The sequence below is a fragment of the Odocoileus virginianus genome, chromosome 1 (genome assembly GCF_023699985.2).
Source record: "Odocoileus virginianus isolate 20LAN1187 ecotype Illinois chromosome 1, Ovbor_1.2, whole genome shotgun sequence".
Classification (NCBI taxonomy): Eukaryota; Metazoa; Chordata; class Mammalia; order Artiodactyla; family Cervidae; genus Odocoileus; species Odocoileus virginianus.
This window is the reverse complement of record NC_069674.1, coordinates 89,362,716-89,390,368: the sequence shown is the minus strand read 5'-3', so window position 1 is coordinate 89,390,368 and position 27,653 is coordinate 89,362,716. Positions and strand designations below refer to the sequence as shown.

The window sequence follows — 27,653 nt, the reverse complement described above, 5'->3', positions numbered from 1 at the left end:
CTTTCCTATGTGAAAAAACAAAATCCCTCTTTTTATTCAATTAACTTTGAGTCTTCCTCTTTTTTCTCATGGCTAAGATTCTATAAAGAGCTTGTATATATTCTGCCTCTCTTCCACTCAGTATCTTTAATTTCTCTCAATGACTATATGTTGATAGGCAACATTTTATTAATGCCACTTACAGATTTGTATTATATGACTGGCTGAATTCTTTAGTATTGTCTTCATACACATGTCCTTGTACACACACACCTGCTGAGACACAAATATATACATACACCAACACACATTTCCGACTCTTCCCTAATGTGTCACTTTCTTTCATGCCTCAACACATGCTCTGATATCTATTTGGAGTTTCTCTGCTTCTTTTAAAAACTCTGTTCAATACTTTCAACTAAAATTCCTCTCCCCTTTCAACACCTATCCAAGTGCAGAAGAGTCAAAAGCTCTCAAAGAGTCTTGCTAGATTTTGGTTCAAGAAGGTGACACAGGAAGCTCCTGAACTCACTTCCACTACAGCTACGTAGAATAATTCCTAAGAAAGAACTCCATAAATGAGGAGGATGTGAATGACCCCTACATACAGGGCAAACAAGAAAAAACCCACATCAAAATAGGTAGTAAAGGCTGAGGCACAATTCTGCCATGAGCCCCAGCCCCACTGTGGTGATCCACAACCAGGAGGGAACTCGTAACTACCAGCTTTTCCCTGATGAGCCAGGGGTTTGAACACCACATATGGTGCCCCAGCTTTGAATCCTTTCACTTGAGAGAGGGGCCTCCAAAACGTCTATCTGTGAAAACCAATGGGGCTTGTGTCTAAGAGGCCCACAAGGCTATTGGGAACTGAGAAAATGTTCATAACAGCCTGAGCAGACTTACTGTGGCTAAGCCCCCAGGTCCAGTGCAGAGGCAGCAGATTAAATCTGTAATGCCCAGATTTCAAAATGAAACTATATTATGTATTGTTTATCAGACATCTGTACATAGAGAGATGTAGATATAGGTATATTAATGTAATCAATACCACAGAGAGATCGTGGAGTGATGCAGAATTTTAAATGAGTAAAATGATTTCTTCCAGGAGAAAATATGCAACATTTTGTGTAGGAAAGATGTCCAGTCTTTTCATTAAAAAGGACGTAAGTTTTTAAGCTTAAGTTAAAAAGCTTAAAAGCTGTGGCCTGAGGAGCAAGCATCTAATTTAATACCCATCTACAGGGCTGACTGTAATACTCTCCAGAGACAGGAGGCTGGCAGGCACCATCTTCGCTCTCTCTCTACCTGCCTTGCTCCAGGTGGCCTGATATTCCAGAAAGGAGCTTGCACATAGGTCTGATACCCCAGCTTTTGCAGCTGTGCCCAGGGGATGTACCCCCTGATTATCTGGCTCTCCTGGCCAGATAATGTTTATGTTTATGTTCCAAAGTCTCACAAGTCTATAACAGAATATCAGTTCTTAATTTTCTGACCCACAGGTCACAGTGCAGAGGCTATGGCCTGAAACACCCATTTGCTCAGAGAAAGGTGCTTATTTCAGGTACCAACAGGGGTGCTCTACATCACTTATAAGAAGAAATGCCAAATGAAATCACAATGAGATAACACTTCACACCTCTTAAAATGGCCATCATCACAAACAGATAACAAGTATCAGCAAGGATGTACACATGAAACTTGTACTCCGTGGATGGAAATATAAATTGGTGCAGCCAGTATGGAAAACAGTACGGAGACTCCTCAAAAATTTAAAAACATAACTACCATATTTTCCAGCAATTCCACATTGAGTATTTATCTGAAAGAAATAAAATCAGTATCCTGGAGAGATCTCTGTACCTTCATTTTCATTGCAGCATTATTTGCAATAGCCAAGATATATAAACAATCTAATTGTCCATAGACAAATAAATGGCAAATAAAATTATGTGTATATATATATAATTTTTATATATAGCTATACATATGTTATCTATACACTAGAAAGAAAGACATTTTTGACAACAACATGTGTGGTCCTTAGGGATATTATACTAAGTGAAGTAAGTCAGAAGAGAGAAAGACAGATATTGTATAATCTCACTTACACATGGAATCTTAGAAACTTACAGGAACAAAATTGTGCTTCTCCAAAGGCAAGGGGCAGGGGGTGAGTGTAATGGGTAAGTGTGTTTAAAAGGTACAAACTTCCCCTTATAAGAACAGCATAGTGACAATAGTTAACAATGCTGTATTGTATATTTGAAAGTTGCTAAGAGAGTACATCTTAAAGTTTCTCATCATAAGGAAAACATCATAACTGTAGTGATAGATGTTAACTAAATTTATTGTGGTAATCATTTTGCAGTACATATCAAATCATTGTGTTGTACACCTAATACAATGTTATATGTCAATTGTATCTCATTTAAAAAAAAATCTTGCATATATAATATCAGGAGTAAGTATTTTATTGCTTTATCATCATTTGCCATGGTATTTAGCCTCTCTGAATAGACTAAGCTCTTTGACTAAAAGAACCATGATATTCATTTCTGTATTATCTGAAACCAAGCATACTGCCTAAGAGTTCGGTTGGGTTCGGTTCATTTGCTTAGTTATGTCCGACTCTTTGCGACCCCATGAATCACAGCACAACAGGCTTCCCTGTCCATCACCAACTCCCGGAGTTTACTCAAACTTATGCCCATCGAGTCGGTGATGCCATCCAGCCATCTCATCCTCTGTTATCCCTTCTCCTCCTGCCCCCAATCCCTCCCAGCATCAGGGTCTTTTCCAGTAAGTCAACTCTTTGCATGAGGTGGCCAAAGTATTGAGTTTCAGCTTCAGCATCAGTCCTTCCAAAAGGTACTAAATACTTCTGGCTAAATAACAAGCAGTGAGTAAAATTAAGTTCCTCTAGTATACATACTCATATTAGAGTGTGTGTGTGTGTGTGTGTGTGTGTGTGTGTGTACGCACACATATGTGTGGGGGGGCACTTCCTGCTAAAATGTGGATGGCAGCATCTAAGGAAACTTCTAGAAAATAACAACCTTTAATTTACAACTCAGTTAAGGATGAAGTGCATAATTTAACGTGTATGAATTTTTGTGATAACTTTTGTTACAATTCATCATAATAATATTAGTAACAACAACAAGACTAATTATTTATAAGTGGGAAGTACTAGCCTCATTTTATAAGGTGAAGAAACAGAAGCTTAAAGAGATTGCAATGACTTTCTTAATGTTCCACAGTAAATACTTGTGAGTTACTGTCCACACTTGCAGTTTTCACCAAATATTTCTATCTTCCCCAATGCTAGACAGACAGAAGGAATGCACTTCTGTACTCCCTTCAAGTTAGATGTGATCATGTGGATTGCTTGAGCCAAAGAAACGTAAGCAATGACATTATCAGGAAGAAGCCTTAAGAGTCAGCGCCCAATGTACAAAGTCTATTTCTCTCTGTCACAGCATGTGCCAATTTTTAAAGCTGATGACTACTCCATCTGACTGGGACTTGATTAAGGACAATGTGAAATTAAACCATTTGCTGATTCAGGTTTGGAAATGTAATAGGAGCAAGAAATAAGCTTCTGTTTTGTTAAGCCACTGAGATTTTGTTAATTTTTCCAGTCATAGCCCAACTTGGTCCACTCTGACCAAAATATTTCACAGAAATCCTAACTTCAACATCAAAGTTTGTTTGACCATAAATCTTAATTTATGGCTTTGCGGCAATTTTGAAAAGTTGAAAAAAATAGATGTTAAAAGTCATTGAAAATGATGGTTTTTCAGGATACTGAAATAACGGAAACTTAGACATTCATAGTTAATACTTTCTCTTTCTACTACAAGATTTAGGTATTGAAAAATGCAAGCTACATGGACCCAGAGAAGCCACCAAGAGGAAATTCAGCCTGAAGCAGTACAACAAATAGGAACCCAAGCCAGAGATGAGGTGAAAGAGATTATGCAGCCAACACACATTCCAGAAATAAAATCTGGGTCAGAGCCAGGAACTGCTGAGTTAATCAACATGAATAAGAAGAAACAGGGTCGGAAACAAGAGACATGGATTATCTAAAATAGAGTCACAGATTCCAACTGCAGACAAGTGTCAGGGCAAAGTCAAGACAGTCTGCGTGAGTAGTAGAAGTGAGCAGGCATAAACTGAAGAACAAAGTCCTCATTTTCATAGGAAATCACCTCCGTCACCATCAGGATTCTCAACAAAAGAGTAATTTGTTGAGTACTGAGCACTTTACAGGACTCTTCACACTGAATCATTATTGCAATCCTAGGGCATAGTGAGGAAAACAAGGTGTGCATCACAGCACTTGAACTCAAACCCAGTTTAACCTAACAAGGAGTTTTATGTTTTCAGCCACTATGCTAATTGACTCTGAGCCATTTATTCTTCTGTCTGGGCAAAGAGAGTAATTAACATTAAGTGGCCTGGCCTCCCAAAATAGAGTCAATGTAACAAACAGCCAAGGACAAAAGTAAGAGAGCTCATCCCACTGAGATGAATTGAGGGCTAATATGTGATCTAAATTTGTTTACCAATAAACTGAATATACACAGGGGAGGTCTAGTCTCTCTCTCCACCTCCTAAACCATCAGGTATGGATAAGCACAAAAGATCTCTCAAAGATACAGATCATTCTGCTGGAGGGTGGGGTTTCTTGAGAGAGGAAAACTACTTAAGATGGAAAAGGACTCCGCCAATTTTTTTATTATTATTATTATTACAATTGTGTGCTGATTTTATTCTCCTCTCGTCTCCCTCCCATGTTTTTCATAAGGAAGACTAAGGGAGGTTACAGAAACAGGAGAAAGACACGTGGGCAGGATGATGAAAAATGACGCCACTTAAGACAGGGCATCATGGAATGATGCAATGAAGCAGAATCAGAGAGCAGAGAGGTATATTTGGAGGCAAAAGCCACAGCCACAGTTAGAAGCTCTGTCCTGTACACAAAAGCCCTTTGAGAGATGGTTGTGGCTATTGGAGATAGAGGACCTGATGAATCCTGGATTCCAGCTTCTCCTACTTGTGAATCGTGATTAACAGCCTGTTTAATAACAAAGTGATCTTTGTAAGAAACACTAAATGAATTATTACTGTTTTGATCTTTGTCATCACTTATTGTGCCACATCAATGGGCCAAGTAATCTTCCTAAGAGATCATCTGCCTCCTCTAAGGCTTACTGTATTAAATGAATCGATACTTGTATTTAGAACAGGGTACTAAAAATCCATTATTGATGATGATGGCTACTCTCTCATTAAATCCTACCATACTGTGAGGTGGAATTCCACTTTTCCAGATGAGAAAGCTGAGGCACAGGTAGTATATATAACCTCCCTAAGATCCCAGGGCTAATAAGTCGAAAATAGAGCAGAGGTTCAACGCCGTCAAACATTAGTTTGCCTGCAAAGCCTGTGTTCTTTCCACAAAGTCATCCTGCATCCCTCTCTCCAATGGAAGAGATTGTACACTAGGTCCAAATATTAGGCATACTGGTCCTTATTGAAAAGAACAAGTTCATCATATAATTTTGCAACTCTCTACAATGCCAGCTGCTATAAACAGTATGAAATTTATGAAAGTTCGGAAGTGTTCCCACTGTAATAACATAGTATTTCTCAAAAATAATTTACATGCTCTATAACACTCTTTATATATAGCAAATAAAAAGCTAATCCTAAGTGACAATATGTGGGCAGATAATGAATCACTTGGAAATACTGTGTAGATTTTACATAGAAAATATTTTCATCCATGAAAAGATTTGGAATTTCTTAACCCTTTGCGGTGTCTTGAAACCACAGCAGGAAGCACTGACAAGCTAATAATCTGATAAACTCAATTCTCTACACGGCAGGAGTGAGAGCCCTTCATCTTACAACAACAGTTTGGATGACTTTTTACAAAGAGTAGGAGAGAAAATTATACTCCTCTCCCACATATCAATGGAAATGCTTCCCATGGAGTGACTCAGTCTGAAAACCTAAACAGGAGCATGCGCTCAGCATGCTGTAGGCGGCCACAGCCGGCTTCGCATTAGCTGCCTTGAGGATTTGTGGGGACAACACAGATCGGAGGCTGCCAACAGCACCAGAAGCTTCTACCTTGTGAGAAAAATTTGGTCCTGTAGCAGAAAAAAGTCATTGGTTCTTCATGCTCCAAAATGTGGCACTTTTTAACTTGATCATCAACAATATGTTCAAACAGCCAACAAAACAGTCCTTCCTTCTCTATGAAAATAATGATTGTAAACAGCTACATTACTTGCAACTCACAAGGCGCTGTTCTCATTACTTGACATATATTAACTCATTCAATTTAATACTCACAACATTTGACATATTTATTATTTTTCCCATTTTAGAAGTATGAAAATTGGGACACAAAAATGTTATATAACCTTTGAAAGTCAAAGTACTATGTACTTTGCTGTACTATGGTGGGACCCGGACTTGAATACAAACTGTTTGATGTGCTAGCTGCTGAACCAGGAATGCTATGCCAATATCATTTAATTTTTCCCCTATTAATTATGAGGAAAGCCTAGAAGTTGAAACAACATGTATAGTTGCAGGGTATAATGGACTAAAATTTGTGTCTCCCCGAATGCATGTTGGAATCCTATTTTGCAATATGGGGGGAGGGGGGACTTTAGGAGGTAAATGGGCTCCCCTGATGACTCACTCATAAAGAACCTGCCTGTTCTGCAGGAGACGCAGGAAACCCCAGTTTAATCCCTTAGTCAGGAAGTTCCCCTGGAGGAGGAAATGACAATTTCTCCTGAGGTCCTGAACCTAGAACTCTGATTAGAGCCCTTATAAGAATCCCAGGAGAACTGACTGCTCCTCTTGTTCTTTCAACCATGTGAGAATACAAGAAGCTGACAGTTTGCAGCTCAAAAGAAGACCTTTATCAGAATCCATGCAGGCAACCCGATCTCAGAATTTCAACCTCCAGAACTATGAGAAATAAATTTCTATTCTTTATAAGTTACCCAGTCTGTGGTATATCATTTTAGCAGCCCAAACAAAGTAAGACATGATACATTATGGCAATTATGGAGAGAACTCAAAATCAGATGACTTGAGGAAAAGATCTATATGGTATTATATGACTAACACAGTGATTTGGTTTCGTGGGGGTAAGAATTCCATGAATTCATTCATCTCAATTAAGAAATTGACAACCACACCTTCATTCCCCAAAAGCATATAAAACACTTGTTTGAAATGTACCACATATAACCTTAAGTAAAAGTGAAGTCGCTCAGTCGTGTCCGACTCTTTGCGACCCCATGTACTGTTGCCTACCAGGATCCTCACTCAGTCCATGGGATTTTCCAGGCAAGAATACTGGAGTGGGTTACCATTTCCTTCTCCAGGACATATAACCTTGGCATGCTACAAATATAGACTTAAGTTAATAACTTTTAAAAATTGAGTCACTTAATATATGTAAACAATTTCTTATTGAAAGTCACAAAACAATTAAAATCAAGAAAGCAATTAAAATCTAATAAAGCATTTTCCAATAGACTATGGAAGAATGTCACTTTCCCAACATTGCATTGCAGCATGAAAAATCTAATCCTTAAAGGCTGCAAATAAACTGATGACATGTACTGAATAGCATGGTAAAGATATCCCTTTTATAATCTTCAGGCTAATAAGTTTGTTTCCACTTATGTTTTGACAATGGCAATTTATTACACAAAGATACATCCGAATTGTAATGGTCTTTGCTTTTTAATTATACAGAAAACTTTAAGGATTAAATCTAGCACTTTTCATTGCTGTCGAGGTTATTTTAAAAAAAGTAGAAGTTTAATGATCATGGAATCAGCACTATTTATTTCCTTTACAGTTAACTTGTCTTCTTAAAAAATCTGTTTTAATAATGTTCTTATACTTACTGTGTCACTGCTCACTATTTTATGGAATGCCCATTAGTTTTTGCCTCAATAGGTTACAACTTTTACATTTGACAATTTTTATTATACCTGTTATAGGTATTTCTGCAAATTTATTACAAAATGAAGTATTTTAATGATGTAATTAAATGTACTCCCATATTCCTTAGCCAATAAAGTAAAAGTAGTGGTCAATAATATATTTAATATTTTAGCATTAAATTCTACTTATCAGTTCAAATGAAATTTGAATATTTGAGCAAAAGTTATTCTAAATAATAATTTAGCTGCTGTGGCAATAATTTATCTAATTTATATTAGTGCCTCCATAGGTATGTTTCCTGTAGGTACCTGAGCACTGGAAAATATATTTCAAAAGTCCAGCTAAGTTCAACATAACCTAAACAAAACCATTATGTGTAATTTACTTAGGGAATTATGTCACCAAACTCCCCTGTCTTTCCAATCAAATTTTTAGAGCTGAAATCTGCTTCTTTCTCTCTCAATTCTCATATTTTATTATTTCCTAAATTCTCTTCCATTAGTTTTAATGATATAATATTAAATCTATGTTTTTATTATCATCTTTCTCCATTCAAATTTTTAGTTTATTGCAGTAGCTCACTGCCATAATTTTAGTCTGTTTCAAATACTATTTTCATATTTGCAAATTCAGATTCTTGGGCTATAGTCCTGTTCATAACAACCTACCCTTAGCATCCTACAAATACTTTTCACTGTCTAACTCAAGTTGTGTATTGTATATTTTAATTCCATCTCATTTTTACAGCCTTAATTCACTCACTTCTTTAATTTGTGTTGTAGCTAAATGTGGCTCATGTCACTTTTTCAAATATATGCTAAATTTTTATTTTAAAATATATCATTTTTCTCCATGTACCTTGTCTTTTTTTTTTAATTCATTTCAAATTCTTCTTTCATGAAGATTTCACTTTCTCCCTATCTCAAGTGGTACACTGTAACCCTATAGATACCTAAACTTTGCTTGTAGCCCTTAGATTATATTTTATCTAGATCTAGAGTCATTTATCCATCAGTTCCTAGCCTTCATTGAACTGTAAATTCCAAAAATGCATATCTGCACTTCCCACCATGCAAAGCAGAATACGCTCCATAAAGATGTTCAGAAATATTTACAGTAAAGAGCATATAAAAATTAGAAAACATAGGTAAATCAATTTTTAGTCAACTTCAAAACTACTGAGTATAAACATGCTGACAAGAATTTAGCCATTCTGGACTAAAGAGAAGTAGATGAACCATGCTTTCAGGGGCTCCAAACAGTTTTTGAAGCTGGGACCACATTTTGATATCAATTATTTGCCCTCTCCCTCCCAATTTGGTAGTCGCTGTTTATTTTGTTTTGTTATTTTTAATCATTATTGATGGAGAAAACTCACAGGTTCTTAAAGGAATTTGCATCTTCCTTGCAAATACCCACCAGCACGCTCAAAACCTTACCCAGAACACTTCAGCCCTCCAGCTGGAAAGACTGGAATACCTATTTGTTGGCCGTTTCAGATAAACAGACATTCTAAGACAGTTCCTGTCTTATAATATGTACCCCATAAATGTGAGTGTTATTATTCACTTACCTATCTACTTATTATTATTCAAGATCTCTCATTTGAGTTTAATCCTTTTCTCCACCTCTCCTTCAAAACATCATTCAATTCATTCTTGTCACTTCTCTCCTACACACCCCAACTCTTGGCATAAGCATCTCCAGCCAGCTGCTCCACCTTCTGCCTCCTTCACTACTCTGTGCTATTGGTTCTTTCTCACTGTCCATTTCTTGCATTTTAGTCACTCATAATCACCATTCTTATGACATTCTCTGCTTAGTTTTTCTCTACTCATCATGCTCCCAGCAACCTTTTGCTGCTTTCTTAGTTGCTTCATTTTCTCTAATACCTTGACACAGCTGTCCCCTCATATTTACAGTTGAAACTCAATTTGTGAAATATATATATTTTTGAAAATCCATGGTAGAAACAGTAAATACAATCCTGCTGTTTATGTGTAAAGACAATCATATTTTAAAACTGCACACTATAAAGCAAATCATCATAGCTTATCTTTGTATTAACACACACACCCTAATACCTTCTCTTTCTTTTACAATCTCTTATTCTATTCTTTATTTTTATTTTACAACCTCTTATACATGTGGGATTGGCCACAATGTATCTAAGACTCCCTATTCCCAGTCTTACAGAAATGTTATGCTAAAAAACACGGGAAAAAAATCTCACTTTTCCTCTTACTTCTGCTGATCCTTCTTCTTGGTTACAGACTCACCAATCTCTATTTTCCCAAACTGCTTTATCCTTTGTGTCACACCTATTACAGCTAGAGGGTTTCCAAGTTCAGTTTTGCATCTAACATCCAGTTCTTTTTCTTCTAGATTTAGTGATTTTCCTTTTCCTCACACCAAACAAGTAGCTTCAAGTCCACTTACTTGCAAACACAAAAGACATTTATCCCGATGCTGAACAGGACCTATAATCTGTTTTTGTAGGTATATAATATGTCATTTAAAATAAATACCAAGTAAAATCATATCAATATGAATACTTACACTCAGCATATTTCTGAAGCTGGGAAAATTCTGAGGGACTGAGGTGGGCCCACTTTTCCTGGTTTGTCATGGTGGTGGTCAGGAGATCTCTTACATGCCAGGTGAGGAATTCTTTATTCAGATTTTGGCAGAATTTAGGCTTCAAAGTTTCCACATGGCAAGTTTCATTATAAAATATGTCATGCTTTCAAACTATGCAATCTGTCAACATGAGACCGCTGTGGATATGAGTTTGTAGTTTCAATAAAGTATTAAATCACTGTAGAAAGAAAAACATAAAGATTGAAAGATTAGCTTTATTAAGTGAAGAAAAAAACTGACAAGTTATAGAATGCTAAAGATTTTTAATTCCTAAATAATATATTTCAAAGCTATTCTATTTTGCATAACAATATTTCATTGCTCACTCTTTAATGGCATTTAAAATACATTTTCTAATGCCAAATCATAGAAGAAATATGATTAAAAATACAAAGTGTGAAGAAAATTTTATAAGGTCTAGTTTCATACAAGCAGGTTTTTTATGTTGTTCAGCTTTATAAACTCCATATTCCAAGAGTAAAGAAAGGTGCCATTTTTATCAATCTGAACTGATCAGTTTTTTAAATATCTAAATGACTGTTATGTTTAAACCCAAATTTTTAAATGAAGCTAAGTAAGATCTAAGTTACCTAAACAAACAATCTGCTGGTCTGTTAATTTTCTAACAATGGTTTGGAATGGTAGCACAGATATTTGTGTGTGTGTGTGTGTGTGTGTGTGTGTGTGTGTGCAGTCACTCTGTCTGATCCTTTGTGACCCCATAGACTGTACCCTGCCAGGCTCCTCTGTCCATGGGATTTTCCTGGCAAGAGTACTAGGGTGGGTTATCATTTCCTCTTCCAAGGGATCTTCCCAACTCAGGGACAGAACCTGCATCTCCTGCCCTACAAGCAGATTCTCTACCACTGAGGAAGCCCACAGCATGTATATTTACAATTATGCATATCAGTATGGGAGTCACATAAACTGACTGTTTTCCTAATGGTAAAAAAGAAAAATTAATTATCCCATTTAAAACTCCCAATAACATTTACCAAACTAAAGCAATTTCAAATGTCTGACTGACTTTCATAACGACAGTAGATAGAACTACTGTGAATCACGCTTAAAAATAAACCCCTAGGCTGTCATGACCCTCCATTCACTGCAACATCTATAAAAGCAAACAAAATGAAAAACCATCTGGCTTTAACTTTTTATCAGAGACAGTAATCTATCGCTCAGTGACCCACCAGACTGGCGCTGTAATCATTATTTAGAAACAATTACTTAGTTTATGCAATTAAATCACTGGAAGGCTTAAGAGTATAGATGTCATTACCTAAAGGCATGGAAACTGTATTTGGCATTAATGCCTAATCTTTTTTCAACATCTCTTTACTCTTCTCCACTATCAACTCTACAACCTTACTGTCATATTCTGTCATCTTACCCTAAAAAAAAACTACAACAACAACAACAAATCTCTTTGTGTTGGTCTCATATGTTCAGGGTTCCGGCAATTAGTTTTACAAGGTGACAGTCTGCTTTTAAATGGAAAAAAAAAATGAAGATACCCATGCATTAACAGAGACCAAATTGCTAGATCTTTTTTTTTTCTCTCCCAGAGCATGCTCTTACATCACAACCATAACATTGTGGAAGCAACACAAACTAAAAGGAATGAGACTATGTGATAGATAATTTTGCGCTTTCCACCCAGTTTCTTTCTGCTGATTTCATCCTTCACATTGATTTCATCCTGACTCTTTGCTTCTCTCCAGTTAGATGCCATTTTGGTGGGACTGTAAAATAAGGTGCCCTGTTGTATCCAGAGGGAGACAGATGATTCAGTAACATTTTGATCATCAGACTCCATCTCATGGGGCTTTTACTGTTGAATGGACTTATGCAAGAACAGCATGAAAATAGCTCTGGTCTCAATGATTACAGCAATAATGAGGATACCTGTCCCTGTTTGAGCCTGACGCTCTAGGTATCCTGTCACTTCTAAAGGTATCATTATTTTAATAACAAATAAGCGGGCCAGAATCAGTTTCTGTTACCTACAACCTAAAAGCCTCAACTGATGATAATGGCAGTTCATTAATTCATTCCAAAAAATGTTTATCAATCTCTTGTGTGCTTGAAAGCATTCCAGACACCAGAAATATAACAAAGAAACACACAAAAGATGAAAATAAGGCAAGTTCAGCAATATGTCAGTTTTACTAATAGCTTACAGTATGCAGGACATTCTCCTGACAGCATTTATGTGTTGGATTATTCAATCTTTACCAAAGAACTCTGTGAGGCACTAACAGTCTCCCATTTTGGCAAATGAAGAAATTGACCCACCTGTTAGGAATCTGACAGACAGGACAGAGACTGCGAGAAAGCCACACAATACCCATTCTTTCTTGCTTTGTTGGTAACAAGAAACCTAATTTTATTAAATGAAAATACATCCACCCAAAGATTCCTTGGGTTCTTTGCATGAAGAAGTGGTCAGTGAGATGTGGCAGATGTTGGATGAGATATATAGGAAGGTTCTATTTGATGGAAGAGCTGGAAAGTGCTCTTTTAATCTCTTCTCTCTGCCTCCAACTTCCTACCTGGAATGTTGACACATTAGCTACAAATTCAGCAGTTTCTTATTCTAGTGAGATAACTTTTAGAATGGAAGCCATATGCTAAGAATGGAAGTCTCATAAAGTAGACCAAGGCTAGGCAAACAACTGATTACAGAAAATACTGGCTCACCAGCTATTTATGTAAATCAAGTTTTACTGAAATGCAGACAAACCTCTTAGAGAAATAAGAGGCCAGATTTTACAGAATTTCAATGCTAAATAAAGAGGTTGGGGCACTATTCTGAAGGTAACAAGGAACAAAAAGAAATACAGGAAAGGCAAGAATCCTGATTACATTGGGAAAATGTCATTTTGGAAAAATGTCAATGTCTTCATTTAGTTTCTCATTCACTCAGATTGTGATAGCTTCTTAACCCACTCCCCTGGTCTCTCTACTTTCCTTAACATGGCCTGTCCATGGGTATTCATGAACTGACATGATTCCAGAGGTCTGTCTGATAAATTACCAACAAGCTAATTAAAATTACAATAACAATTTATTAATTAACTACAGGTTTCCACCTGGATACCTGCTCTGAAATTTACTAAAATTCCTCAGATAATTTGGTATAAGAAACTCAAATTTAAAATGACGTGTTTAGACTGTCATGCAGAGTGAAATAAGTCAGAAAGAGAAATACAAACATCATATATTAACACATATATGTGGAATCTAGAAAAATGGTACAGATAATCTATGTAAAAAGCAGAAATAGAGACACAGATATAGAAAATAAATGTATGGACACCAAGTGGGGAAGTGGGGTCGTGGGATGAATTGGGATTGACATGTATATACACACTATTGATAATATGTATAAGATAAATCACCTACATATAAAATAGATCACTAATGAGAACCTACTGTATAGCACAGGGAACTCTATTTAATGCTTGTGGTGACCTAAATAGGAACAAACTCCAAAAATGGGGAATATATGTATATACACAGCTGATTCACTTTGCTGAAACAGCAGAAACTACTGACACAAATTGTAGAGCAACTATACACCAATAAACATTTATTTTTTAAATGTTTAAAAAGACTGATTAACTAACATTCTTCAGATCTTTACACAAGTTATGTTTTCTCAGTAAAGTCTCACCTGGTCATTCAATTTACACTTGAACATTCATACACACCACCCCTCCATTACACTTTTGTTTGGAATACAACATCTTATCATCAAATGTTCATATCAAATTTGTTTATTATCAAAAAGGGACATGTCCAACTCTTTTCAAACCCATGGACTACACAGTCCATGGAATTCTCCAGGCCAGAATACTGGAGTGAGTAGCTATTCCCTTCTCGAGGGGATCTTCCCTACCCAGAGATCAAACCCAGGTCTCCCGCACTGCAGGCGATTCTTTACCAGCTGAACCACCAGGAAAGCCCAAGAATACTGGAGTGGGTAGCCTATCCCTTCTCCAGGGGATCTTCCCGACCCAGAAATCAAACCAGGGTCTCCTGCATTGCAGGTGGATTCTTTAGCAGCTGAGCTACAATTAAAATAACTAAAAATACTTGTTGAACTTGCCTTTCATCTGAACCATATTTATTAGATTTTGAGTCACCATCCTCTCATGTGCTCTAAGATAGAAGTTCCATGAAGGCATGGAGTTTTATCTGTTCACAGCTGGTTCAGTGGGCTTAGAAGAGTGCTTAGGATATGTAAATATTTATAGAATGAATTCACTTAAATGCTTTTTTCCATAATGAAAAGCAAGGATAGGGCCATTAAAAGGAGACCCTGAAATTGATAAAGAAAAAATGGCTCAAAAAGAAGGCATCAGGAACAGAAGTCACTAAAGGTTTCACTTTCCCTAAAGCCACCTTCCCTGCCTTCAACTGACTGGACACAAACAAACTAAGTTGTGCTTAGAGATACAAAGCTTTTACAATTAAAAAAAAAAAAGCTTTACTTCACATAGGTTCTATATTTGGTTGTTAAATACAACTGACTTCGTATAAATGAGCATTTCCAAGGGATGCCATAATTGAGCTGTCAGTTAAGCAATATATAATAACACTTACACAGGAGCATCAGGACAATACATAAATTACATCTAGATATTTAACAAAAACACTACATAGCTTTTCCTTATTTAGCATTATCTTGTCACCTTTGGTCTGCACTTTTTGTATCAAGGACAGGATTTCTGAATTGATCTAATCCATTTGCATTTTAGCAAGAGGTATTTAAAGGGTAATGACATCCCTGAAGGACTCAAGTTCTCTGGTTCTTTGATCTGGTTAATTCCAACACCAGTATGATCTGAATAGAAGTTCTCCTTCTGATTCTTCTCCTAATGGAAGCCTTTTGATTTTCACAATTCTGGTTATTTCAAGCTCTCACATACGCAGCCAAATAAGAAAATAAGTAAGGGTGGGGTAAAAATGAAGACGGTTTTCCTAATCAAATGTTTTAAACTAGTTGAACTAACATATCATATTTCCTAAGCAAATATTTTAAACTAGTTGAAATAATGTATCATAAGTCTGTAAAGAAAAATGTTGCAAGAGGCATAGCTATGCCTCAGAAGCAGATGGGAATGATGGCAACATTTCCTTATAGTCTCTGCCTCTTTATAAATGTATACAAAGAAAATAACAGTATTCAGCTGAGATTTCTTATGATGCTTTCAACAGACTTCCTGTTTTCCTGCATGGGGTTTTCTTTGGGCACATAAAATGAAAGTCAGGAAGAATCCACTCTGCTGGCTGTTGGAATGCATTCTCAACTAGTTAATGGATGTGCTGCTTTGCTTAGTTGATGGTAGGAAATACACAATGGAGGAGTTGGAGAAGACTCTTTAGCCTGTTGTACCTGAATTAAAACATTTCCCCAGAATTAGGAAAGGAAATCAATCTCTTCAGGAATAAGGCACAAGCAATGTCTAGATAAGGGGCTTCCCTGGTGGCTCAGGAGTAAAGAATCCTCTGAGCCATGCGGATTCAATCCCTGTGTCAGGAAGATCCCCTGGAGAAGGAAATGGCAACCCACCCCAGTATTCTTGCCTGGAAAATCCTATGGACAGAGGAACATACTGGCTACAGTCCATGGAGTCACAAAAAGAATCAGACAAAACTTAGTGACTAAACAACAATAACAACATCTAGATAAATGGATCCGATTAGCTGGATGTATATTACTCATATTAAATGTAGATTTCTAAATAATTATTCAAAGTCAGTGTGTAATGACTCCAATCACTGAATAATGTTAATACACGCTAAGGCACACGGAAGACTCCATGTACATGAATTCTGATGACTGAAAATATTTACTGGGATTCAAGGGTCATAAATCCCCCAAAATAAGATAACCCATGGAAAAATCATAGGATTGAAAAAGGATGAGAGCCAAAATATCAATCATACAATTTCTGAAATTAAAATAGGATGAAATTAAGTGGTATACTAAAGTTATCACTTGGTTTATAATTATTTGTTCATGTATCTATGACAAGAAGTGTACATTGAGACCCAGTAACATGATAGGCACTGAGCCAAATGCTCATGATGCAGTTGTAAGACAGTTCCTGGATCTTGTTTGGTTGAAAGATCCACATGCAGCAAACCAACCACTCAAATAAATAATTATAAGCTGCAATGTGTGTGCTCGGCCTCTCCGTTACGTCTAACTCTTCACCACCCCATTGACTGTAGTCCGCCAGGCTCCTCTGTCCATGGGATTTCCCAGGCAAGAATACCGGAGTGGGTTGCCATTTCCTCCTCTAGGAGATCTTCCCAACCCAGGGATCAAACCCACATCTCCTGTGTCTCCTGCATTGGCAGGAGGATTCTTTACCACCACCCCAAACTGTGAGTAAGTTATGAGATACAGGTAATGGAAGTCTATGAAAGAGCCCTGATTTAGACTGAGAGTTTCAAAGCGGAATACACAGAGAAGTTTTATTTAAATTAAATCATAAAAGTTGAGTAATAGTTATAAACTTGAGTGAGAAGAAAAACATTTTGAGCAGAACCTGGAAGTGAAGAAACAAACACAAAACAAAAGAATATAAATATGAGAAGACCTCCAGAGAAGGCAAGTATGACTGAAGCCTGATGAGGAAGCAGGAAAGAGGCATGTGATTAGACCACAGAAACAGGTAAAAGCCACAACATGAACTTTCTTAGGGGCCATGTTGAGGATTTAGCTCAAGTAAATTATGAAGGCAATGGCAACCCACTCCAGTGCTCTTGCCCGGAAAATCCCACGGATGGAGGAGCCTGGTAGGCTGCAGTCCATGGGGCCACTACAAGTTGGACACGACTGAGAGACTTCACTTTCATTTTTCACTTTCATGCATTGGAGAAGGAAATGGCAGCTCACTCCAGCGTTCTCCCCTGGAGAATCCCAGGGACGGGGGAGCCTGGTGGGCTGCCGTCTGTGGGGTCACACAAAGTCGGACACGACTGAAGCGACTTAGCAGCAGCAGCAGCAAATTACGAAGTCCCTGACATCTTTTGAGAAGGAGACAAACATATTCCCCATATATCTTAGAAAGTTTTTTTTTTTTTCTTCAATGAATTGGAAGATAACACAAATGGAAGTGGGAAGGCCAAAACAGAGGGCTATTCCAGTAACTGGATGAGAGCTGGTAGTGGCTTTAAGTAGGAAAGTCATAGTAGAGATGAAGGTAAAAAGCCAAATTCAAGATACATTCTGGAGTCAGATCTGATAATGAACAGGATACACCCTGTGCAGGATGAGGGAGTCAGGAGTGACTCCTACAGTTTTGGCTTGAGCACAGTGTACAGAGGGCTTCTCTGGTGACCCAGTGGTAAAGGACCCATCAAGCACTGCAGGAGACAAGGGTTCAACCCCCGGGGCAGGAAGATGACACGGAGAAGGAAATAGCAACCCATTCCAGTTATTCTTGCCTGAGAAATCCCTTGGACAGAGGAGCCTGGCAGGCTACAGTCCATGGGGTCGCAAAGTGTCAGACATGAGTTAGCAATTCAACAACAACAACATAAGGCTGGAGTTTAAAGTTTCTAAATACTAGAGCACTATCAAGAGTAAGAAGAGTAAAATCAGTGTATTTGCTTTGGGATGTAGCAAATTTGTGAAGAGAACTCTAGATTTAAAGGATTAGTAGATAGTGAGATAAGCCTAGAACTAATAAAAGAAATACAGAGGCATGATATTGAGAATTGTCTGATACAGACAATATGTGAAGATATGGAAATACAGTTTCCCTGATATGACCATAAAGCTGTGCTACTAAGCTCTACCTTCAAGAAAGAACTTGCATTCAGCTGCAAAGGATTCAGTTAGCTGACAGTTTTGAGTTCTTTTTTCTTCAGAATACATGTAACTTTTGAATCAAAGTCACATTCTTTAGAGGTAGAGGTTAATGATGAAAGATGTCGGATGTATGAAGGTCATGTCACTTTTGTCCAATGGGGGAATCCTTTAAAGATCCATATTTGCTCCAAAACTCCCCAATGGACTGGCTGAGACTGGCCTGTCTGCATTATAATCTGATGCTATTCATAATCAATGCTGCCTCTTCCACCTTCCTTCTTTTCTCAGGTATTTGATTGTTGTCTGAAGACTCTTTCTGCCTTATCTTTCATTTCTTCTTTTTTATCTTTCACAGGAATAATTTCCTGATAAGCCTTTGTTTCTGTAACTCCATCTCAGTCTTTGTTTTCTGGTGAAGGATCCCATGTGTCAGAATCCCAATAGGAAACAGAAGATACCATTAAAATGAATAAGTCGGAGTTTAATAAAAGGATTATTTAGGAAGTGTGGACAGAGATTAGAAAAGCTATTAGAGGCTGGTGCTGTATCCTGCTCTAGCAAAAACTGGGAACTTACTGACCCTAAGCCCAAAGGGACTAGAGATGTTGCAGCTAAGAAACCTCAGAGTATACAAGATCCTGATAAGAGCCATAGACTTGAATAGTAGGATACTAGAATGTACCTCCCTTTCAATGCTTTAGTTGGGGAGGAGATGGGCAATAACTTCTCTTTCAACTCTCCAGTATCTTTCCTTGCCTCACACTGACCAAACCCAATCATAAGCCACAGGGCAAAGACAGCCATTGGTGCAGTCTATATGAAATCGCCCCATGAGTCACCAACCCAAATGGGAGGAGGATAAGTAGGGAATCTGAAGGGACAGATATGAAATATCAAGCACATCAGCGCAGGGTGTGCAATGAGGAAGTGGGCCCAGACAAACCTTTAGGGCATTTTCAAATTAGTGATTACAAGTAGAAAAACACTGGGGGCAAAAAGACTATGGTGTTAAACCAACTACAGAAGGGGAAGAAAAGAATCTTTAAGGACAAGAAAGAAAGGCACTTTTCAAAAGTTGCTAAGCAGTTAAATAAGAGAACTGAAATATGCAATGGCAATATGCTGGTCTCTAGTGACTTCAGCAAAGCAGTTTCTCTGAAGCTGACTATGCCAGACTGAAATGGGTTGCATAGTAGAACTGAATTTGGGAAGACTGAATATCATCAACTGCTTGAGAAGTGTGATTGTGGGGATGAATGGAGAGCCCAAAGGAGCTATGGAGAGGAAAGAAGAATGTGCAACGAATGGATTTCATTTGTTTGTAGGACTTCCTGGGAAAAAACTTGTAAATTGAAGAGAAGAATTTATAGTAAGAGTGATTCAGACTTCAGGAAAGAGAGCAACTGACTGGGGTTTCAAAGTCCTTTCATAAAGGACTTTAAAAGTCCACAATAGCAGCAGAAGATAAGTTCCATTCATTACATGAGGACCAAAATTAATCTTACCAATGTGTATAGATACAAGTGGTTTTATAGATTTGATGCTGATAAAATGGAAGACTTCTGATTGACGATTTTGGTTTTCTCAATTCTTATATCTTATATCTCTATATATCTATTATTAGCTGAGAGATTAGTTAGGCAATGAAAAAGGAAGAGGAAAGTAACACTGTATGATTGAAAACAATTATACACCAATGAGGTAAACTGAACTCACTAAAGGTATGTAGTATAAACAACAGGCAGAGTTAAAAGCTAATGGGACATTGCTTTTCATTAATTTAAAATTATAACAGCCTGATTTTAATTGATTAGTTCTTAATATATTCTTAACCTACCACTTCTGAATCTGATAGCTCTGTATCCCCATTCAAGTTTGGAGTTGTCTTCCTGAGGTAAAGCAATTCAATTAATCTATCTGAGCTTTAATTCCTTTTTCATGAAAAAAAGATAATACCATGCACCTCCCACAGGTATTATTAATGAAATAACATGTGCTCGGTGCATAAAAAATAAAAGATTCTCAATAGCGGTTCCTTTCTCCTTGCTTTTGTAAGTAAGAATCTAAGATATATCTATAGTATTTAATTCATACATATACACAGTATGCATATGCAGGAACCAGATTAGAAGTCTACAAACCTTTCAGAAGATTGTGTGGGTGTCTTAATAAAAGACTCATAATTGTGTTAATTTTTAACTCTGCCAACACTTTCAAGGGAAATCTTTGATGATGTAAAACAGGGAAATAAATCAAGCTTTGTATTAATAGTCTGCATTTTGTAGTCCTGGTTTTTAACCTATTTTATTCTTCTTAAGAAAATTACTTTATATGAATTTTCTTTTTCCTTTCACACATAGTTTCAAGGAGGATACCTCTTAGGAGAGAGAATAGAAGGTAAGGAGAAATGATGATCATGCACTGGGTACAACCTTTCTCAATGTGAAATATTGAGCATAAATGCCCTTCTAAAACTCTGCTATATATCTTTCCAACTGGTGCTATCTGTTTCCTCCTTGTGTAATTGTAAGTACATTTACAACTGTTTTTTAGCCAGTAGATTACAGTGGAAGTGATGCTCTATGATGCTCTAGAAGAAATCCTGAAGTAGTCATGTGAAGGGACCCCTTGGAGATATCATGTGTAGGTGCACCAGTCAACAGTCTAGGGAAGTCTTGGTCAACATCCAGAATCACTCCCAAGTATGTGAGTGAAGACACCTGTGGATGATCCCACCCCAAGTTATCAAGCGGTCCCCTTCTCCAAGCTGGCAGTTTCCCCAGAAGAGGCACCAAAGAGAGTGGGAAAAGAAAAAAACAAGTGAACCCATTAAGCCCATTCTAAAAGCCTGACCCACTGAGTCCATGAGTGCAATAAATGGTTGTTTTAAAGCATAGAGTATTTTGTGGTTTGTTATGGGGCAGTGAAATGAACAAGCGACTTGAAGCAATATTTGACACACACACAAAGTACAAAAAATATCATTTTATATGGTGATGTTGATTACATTTTCACAGATGTTCAAATGTGCAAAATATATGTGAGTCTATGAGTGTTTAGCTGTTAATTTACTATCCTTACATTACACAGCCAAGTTCATATGGCCAAGTATTTTCTACCTCCCTCTGAAGGGAGGAATAGAGCCTTTGGGAGTGGAATATAAATATTTAATGTGGGTTTTCTTCTAACTTTGGACTTTACAGTGATGGATTGCTCACAGACTGAGAGTCTTGAACAAAAAATCAAAACCTAGCAGGATATATTACACAACAGCAAAGATCATGAACCCAGAAAAAAAAAGATACATTTCATATGCCAGTTATCTGTTGGTGTTATATCTTGACAGGAAACAAGGCTTGTTTGTCTCCTATAAAGATTTTCCAAGTATAAATTTAAGCCCAAATAAAGAGGAGAAAATGAAAAGGAAAAAGGATAACCCTTTCCTTCCACCTCCAGGATGGAACACTGATTAAGGAAGAATGCCATTAAATTGCTTTTTCAATCTATTTGACCTGGGACTTCTTCAACAGAAACAGTACCTAGAATGCTGATTATGGTAAACTGATAAATGTTTCTTTACTGTTTTCCACATCTAGCTTAAGAAAGCAGAAATTCACTAAAAATAATTCTCCAAATATTAACTCCTTTCCTGAAGAGCCTCCAATATAATACATTCAGATTTTGTATTGAATTAAGAATGCATGTGCTTATAATCTTCTTCTATTAATTAAAAAAATAATAAATTCAGTCTCAGGCACTTCCTGTAAATTGATGATTGAAGAACTAATATCTTTCAAACCTTTAATCCCTTGAAAATAATCAACTCTAAAGATGTTATTCAACTTCAAGTTACAGTACACAACTGCCTAAGGAAAATCATTATTGAAGTACACCAGGGACCTTTTTACCAAATTAAATTTGATGTTTGCTCTGAGGAACAAGTAATGCTTGCAGTAAATCCACAGTATAAAAACACAGAGCTGTATTCACTTTACGGACACACAGGTAGATATCAGCAACAGAATATAAAACATCTTTTAAAATTACCAAGTGTTCAAGATTAGTGATATTTTTTTTTTTTACCATAAACTACAGAAACTTTTAGAAGTGAGCTTGGACATTTTTTGAATGTAACTATTTTCCCTAAAATTTACGTAAAAAAATGGTGTTTAGTTTAAATTTCACATGACATTCTATAAGCAAAACATACATTGTCTCCATCCCTCTGGTCACTGCATTACAAAATATCTATATGACATCTTCCCTCATTCATTTGACCTCAGCCCTCTTTATTCTATTATCAGCACTGCAGTCAGGTTACCCTTTCTAAGAACCCATCAGCATTTGTGGCTCTGACCTCTGATCTAACTTCTGACATCCTTTAATGGTTCTTTTATTATCTATAGAATAATGTCCAATTTGTATCATTAAGCATATAGAAGTCAATCATAAACTCTGAACTGGCTAAGATAACACAATTTTAGCATGGTAACCTCAAAGCCATATTTGCCCTAAAACTGTTACTTTGAACAATATTTAACTTCTTTATCCCTTATCTTGGGTAAAATGATAATATAAATACTCTTGGGGGGTATTAAATATGTTGTGGAAGGCACCATATTTACTACACTGAATAAGTGAATGGAAAGAAGGACTTTTTTTTTTTTTTTACAAGTTAAGCATTTACTCTTAGCCTGCAGAAGTTTGTCCTCAGAATTACAAAAGAACAAATCATCTAATGAAATCAGGCATATGTTAATTGTCCTGAAGGGAAAAAAGGGGGAAAAAGTGAACATTTCTATAACCAAAGAAATATACATAAAAAAATTGTTCCAGTTCTGGAATTATTCTAAAATTGTGGAGTAATTCCTCAGGAGAAGCGTGCTGCAGGGTAATGCATTCCAGACAGCCTGTAGGACATCCTTCAGAAACCAGAAACAGAGACGAACTGAACCATATGACAAAGAGTATAATGCACAATAGGTTTCTTTAAAAAGATACTGAAATTAAATTACTCTTTCTGAGAAGAATTCAAGTCGTGAAACGAGGTTGTAATATTTTAAATCAGGTCTAGCTCAAAAAAGATTGAGGAACAGCAGCAGCTGTTTGGAGATCAGCAGAGAAATAGCACACCCCAGCCTCTCCTGGTTAGAATGGCCTAAATTTAGCAGCACTTGTAAATTCAAGGAGAGCCTAAATCACCCATGAGAACTCTTTCCAACTAACTGATTCTGTCTTCAAAGTTCTTTCAGAGGCAAGATGTATATCCTTTCCACTTAAGGCATATACTTTTAATCTTGAGATGTTTGTTACAATTGTGTCTACGACATACTGGACAAGGATGAAGAACTGAACATTTGATTCTGTAAATGTGTATTTCCATTAATCAGCAGACATAGCTGACTCTCATACACTCACACAAGCACACACACATAAAATACATGTACCCGTTTTGTTAGAGACTGATTGAGCGTGTTGCTTTCCTGAGTTATAAGTGATTAAACACTTCTAGTCTCAGATCTATTTACCAAAAGCATTTTTGAATACACTTTTTTGGAAAGACCAGATTCTTTCTATACTCAATTCATTGTTCTCATTTTAATTTCTAAATATTAACACTCTATTTTGATTGCGAATGACTTTTGATAAAACTCTATTCTTCTGAAGAATAGCTCATGCGTACTTTAGAAGATATTTGTTTACCCTGAGAATAGGGCAAAAGTAATAAAAACACAAAATATAATGTAAAACATGCAGAAGACAATATATAAAAATATCATTTTGTAGTTATACTATGACATTTAGTGTCAATTTAGATGATGCAATAAATACTAGTAATTAAATTTTTCCTAAACCTATAGTACAATTGAATTTTTGAATTTCCATCTATTTTAATGATAGAAATAATACCATAGTCAAATATGAAATCTCATAATATTCAAGATACTTTTTATAAGGGAACTTAAAACTGAACAACTTTCAAGGAATAAACTTTGCCTTATCAGCCTCCTGAGGCTTATTTCTAAGAACAGAAAAATTCCAGATTAAATTTTAAAAACTGTCTGCTTGGAATATAACACATGGATCCCCAGGTGTCCTTTGAAAAAAGCTTCTCATTGAAATACAAATATAAAAGTTCTTAGTTACAACTGATATGTTTTTCAACTGGTAAGCGTACATTTTTTTATGCATACAAACTCACTCACATCTTCTAAAGTTCAGATGTTAACACCACTATTTATCATTTCTAGCTCCTTTTATTCTTTACTATGTCTGTAACATATATATATATATGCATGTGTGTGTGAGTGTATGTATAAATAAACACAATATAGTATCATTTTGTATGTTTTGTCACTTTATATACTTTGTATAACACTTTCTATAACTTGCAGTTTTCATTCAATTCTTCAATAAATAAGTATCTACATACATACATATATAATATATATATGTGTGTGTGTGTGTGTGAATGTATAGCTCTGATTCATTCATTTTTACTGCCCTGTGGAGCAAAAGTATTCATTGTGTCAATACATTGCATCAAAAAAGAATAAAATAACTTGGAATAAATCTACCTAAGGAGGGAAAAGAAAACTATGAAAGAAATTAAAGCAAACTCAAACAGATGGAAAGATACACAATGTTCTTGGATTAAAGAATTAATCCTTAAAATGACCATATTACCAAAGGCAATCTATGGATTCAATGCAATCCCAAATTACCAATGGCATTTTTCATAGAACTAGAAAAAAAAATTTAAATGTTTGTGGAAACACAAAAGACACTAAATAGCTAAAGCATTCTTAAGAGAGAATTACAGAGCTAAGGAATTAGGGTTTCTGACTTCAGCCTACACTACAAAGCCACAGTCACCAAAAGAGTATGGTACTAGCGCAAAAACAAACACAAAGGTCAACGTAACAGGATAGAAAGCCCTGAAAAAAATCCCATGCACTTATGTAAATTAACCTATGACAATGGAAGCAAGAAAACACAGTGGAGAAAAGAAAGTCTCTTCAACAAGTGGTCCTGGGAAAACTGGACAGCTACATATAAAAGAGGGCTTCATTGGTGCCTCAGCAGTAAAGAATCTGCTTGCCGACGCAGGAAACGTGAGTTTAACCCGTGGGTCAGGAAGATCCCATGGAGAAGAAAATGGCAACTCCTCCAGTATTCTTGCCTGGGAAATCCCATGGACAGAGGAGTCTGATGGGTCACAGTCTATGGGGTTACAAAAGAGTTGGACACGACTTAGTGACTAAAAAACAACATGCAAAAGAATGAAATAAGAACACACTCTAACACCGTACACAAAAATAAAGGCAAAATTAAAGACCAAACTATATGGCTGGAGAACTATATGGCTCAGAGAAAAATATAGGCAGAACACTCTTTGACATAAATTGCAGCAATATCTTTTTGAATGTGAGTCCTAGGATAATGGAAATGAAAACAAAAATAAACAAATGGGACCTAATCAAACTTACAAACTTTTGCAGAGCAAAGGAAATGATAAAACAAAAAGACAACCTACAGATTGCAAACTACGCAATTGACAAGAGTTTAATTTCCAAAATATATTTCACAAACAGCTCATATAGCTCAATATCAAAACAACAACCCAGTAAAAAAATAGGCAGAAGATCTAAGTAAGACTTTTCTCCAAAGAAGACATACAGATGGCTAACAGGTACATGAAAAGATGCTCAATATCTCTAATTAGTAGAGAAACATAAGTCACAACTAAAATGAGGTATTGTCTCACTCTGGTCAGTACCAATCATCAAAAAATCTACAAATAATAAATGCTGGACAGGGTGTGAAGAAAAAGGAAAGCTCTTTTACTGTTGAGGGACTGTAAGCTGGCACAGCCACTGTGGAGAACAGTATTGAGGTTCCTTGCACAACTAAAATAGAGTTACCTGCAATTCCACTCCTGGGCATATATCCAGAGAAAATTATAATTCAAAAACATATATGTACCCCAATGTTAATACAGCAATATTAACAACAGCCAAGACATGGAAGCAACCTAAGGGTCCAATGACAGATGAATGGATAAAGAAGATGTGGTATATCTACACAATGGAATGTTATTCTGTCATAAAAATGAATGAAATATGCCATTTGCAGCAACCTGGATGGACCCACAGATTATGATACTAAGTGAAGTAAGTCAGACAAGGAGATACCATATGATACTGCTTTATGTGGAATCTAAAAAAAAAAAAAAAATGATACAATGAAGTTATTTACAAGACAGAAATAGACTCATAGACATTAAAAAACAAATATATGGTTATCAAAGGAGAAAGGGGGTAGGGAGTGATAAAGTAGGAGGGATGAGCATAGACCAACTACTACATATACAATAGATAACCAACAAGAACACACTGCATGGCACAGTGGAAAAGTGGAAAATAATCTAAAAAAGAACATATGTGCAGAACAATCTCTCTACATATAACTGCATCACTGTGGTACACCTGAAACTAACACATCATAAATCAAGTATATTTCAATAAAATTTTCATGAATACGTCAAATTTATCCATCTACTTTTCTATTTATAGAATTTATGTTTTATGTCTTATTTTTCATTATTAAAAACAATAATGCACTGGACATTTTTTCATATATCTATCAGGCACATAAGTATACATGCGATTGCTGGCTTTTTAGAACACACTTTACTATATGCTGCCAAATTTCTCTTCACACTGAACTTATTTTAGTAAACTCAAGTTTTTGCCCATAAGATGAGTGTGAGAGACACATCTGAGGGTGAATTCCAGTGAGTTACACCCTTAAATTATCCCTTCCCCTTAACTGTGGATGAGAACTGTGATTTACTTTTAACCAACAGAATATGGCAGTTGTCACTCCTTTGATGAAGTTTCATTATATGCCAAGGGGTTTGTAGATAGTAAAAGTTCTATAAGATCTCTAAGAGTATTCTTTCAACAGAATCCAAATAAATATTCAAGATTGTGTTAAGAATTTGGAATGTGAGCTGAATATTGGCCTGTTGTTATTGTTTAGACACTAAGTTCTGTCCAACTCTTTTGTGACCCCAAGAACTACAGCCCATCAGACCCCATCCATGGGATTTCCCAGGCAAGAACGCTGAAGTGGGTTGCCATTTCCTTTTCCAGGGGATCTTCCCAACCCAACAATCGAACCTGAGTCTCCCACACTAGCA

General features: G+C 36.5%; 1 protein-coding gene across 8 annotated transcripts in view; it reads right to left on the bottom strand.

Moving 5' to 3' along the window:
* Positions 1-27,653, bottom strand: part of DGKB (diacylglycerol kinase beta) — an 824,229-nt gene that overhangs the window by 747,462 nt on the left and 49,114 nt on the right. For all 8 annotated transcript variants that reach the window (XM_070470763.1, XM_070470758.1, XM_070470752.1 and 5 more), the window contains exon 2: positions 10,534-10,792. In XM_070470763.1, the coding sequence (XP_070326864.1) occupies positions 10,534-10,603 (70 nt within the window). In that variant the 5' untranslated portion in view covers positions 10,604-10,792. The remainder of the gene's footprint in view (positions 1-10,533; positions 10,793-27,653) is intronic.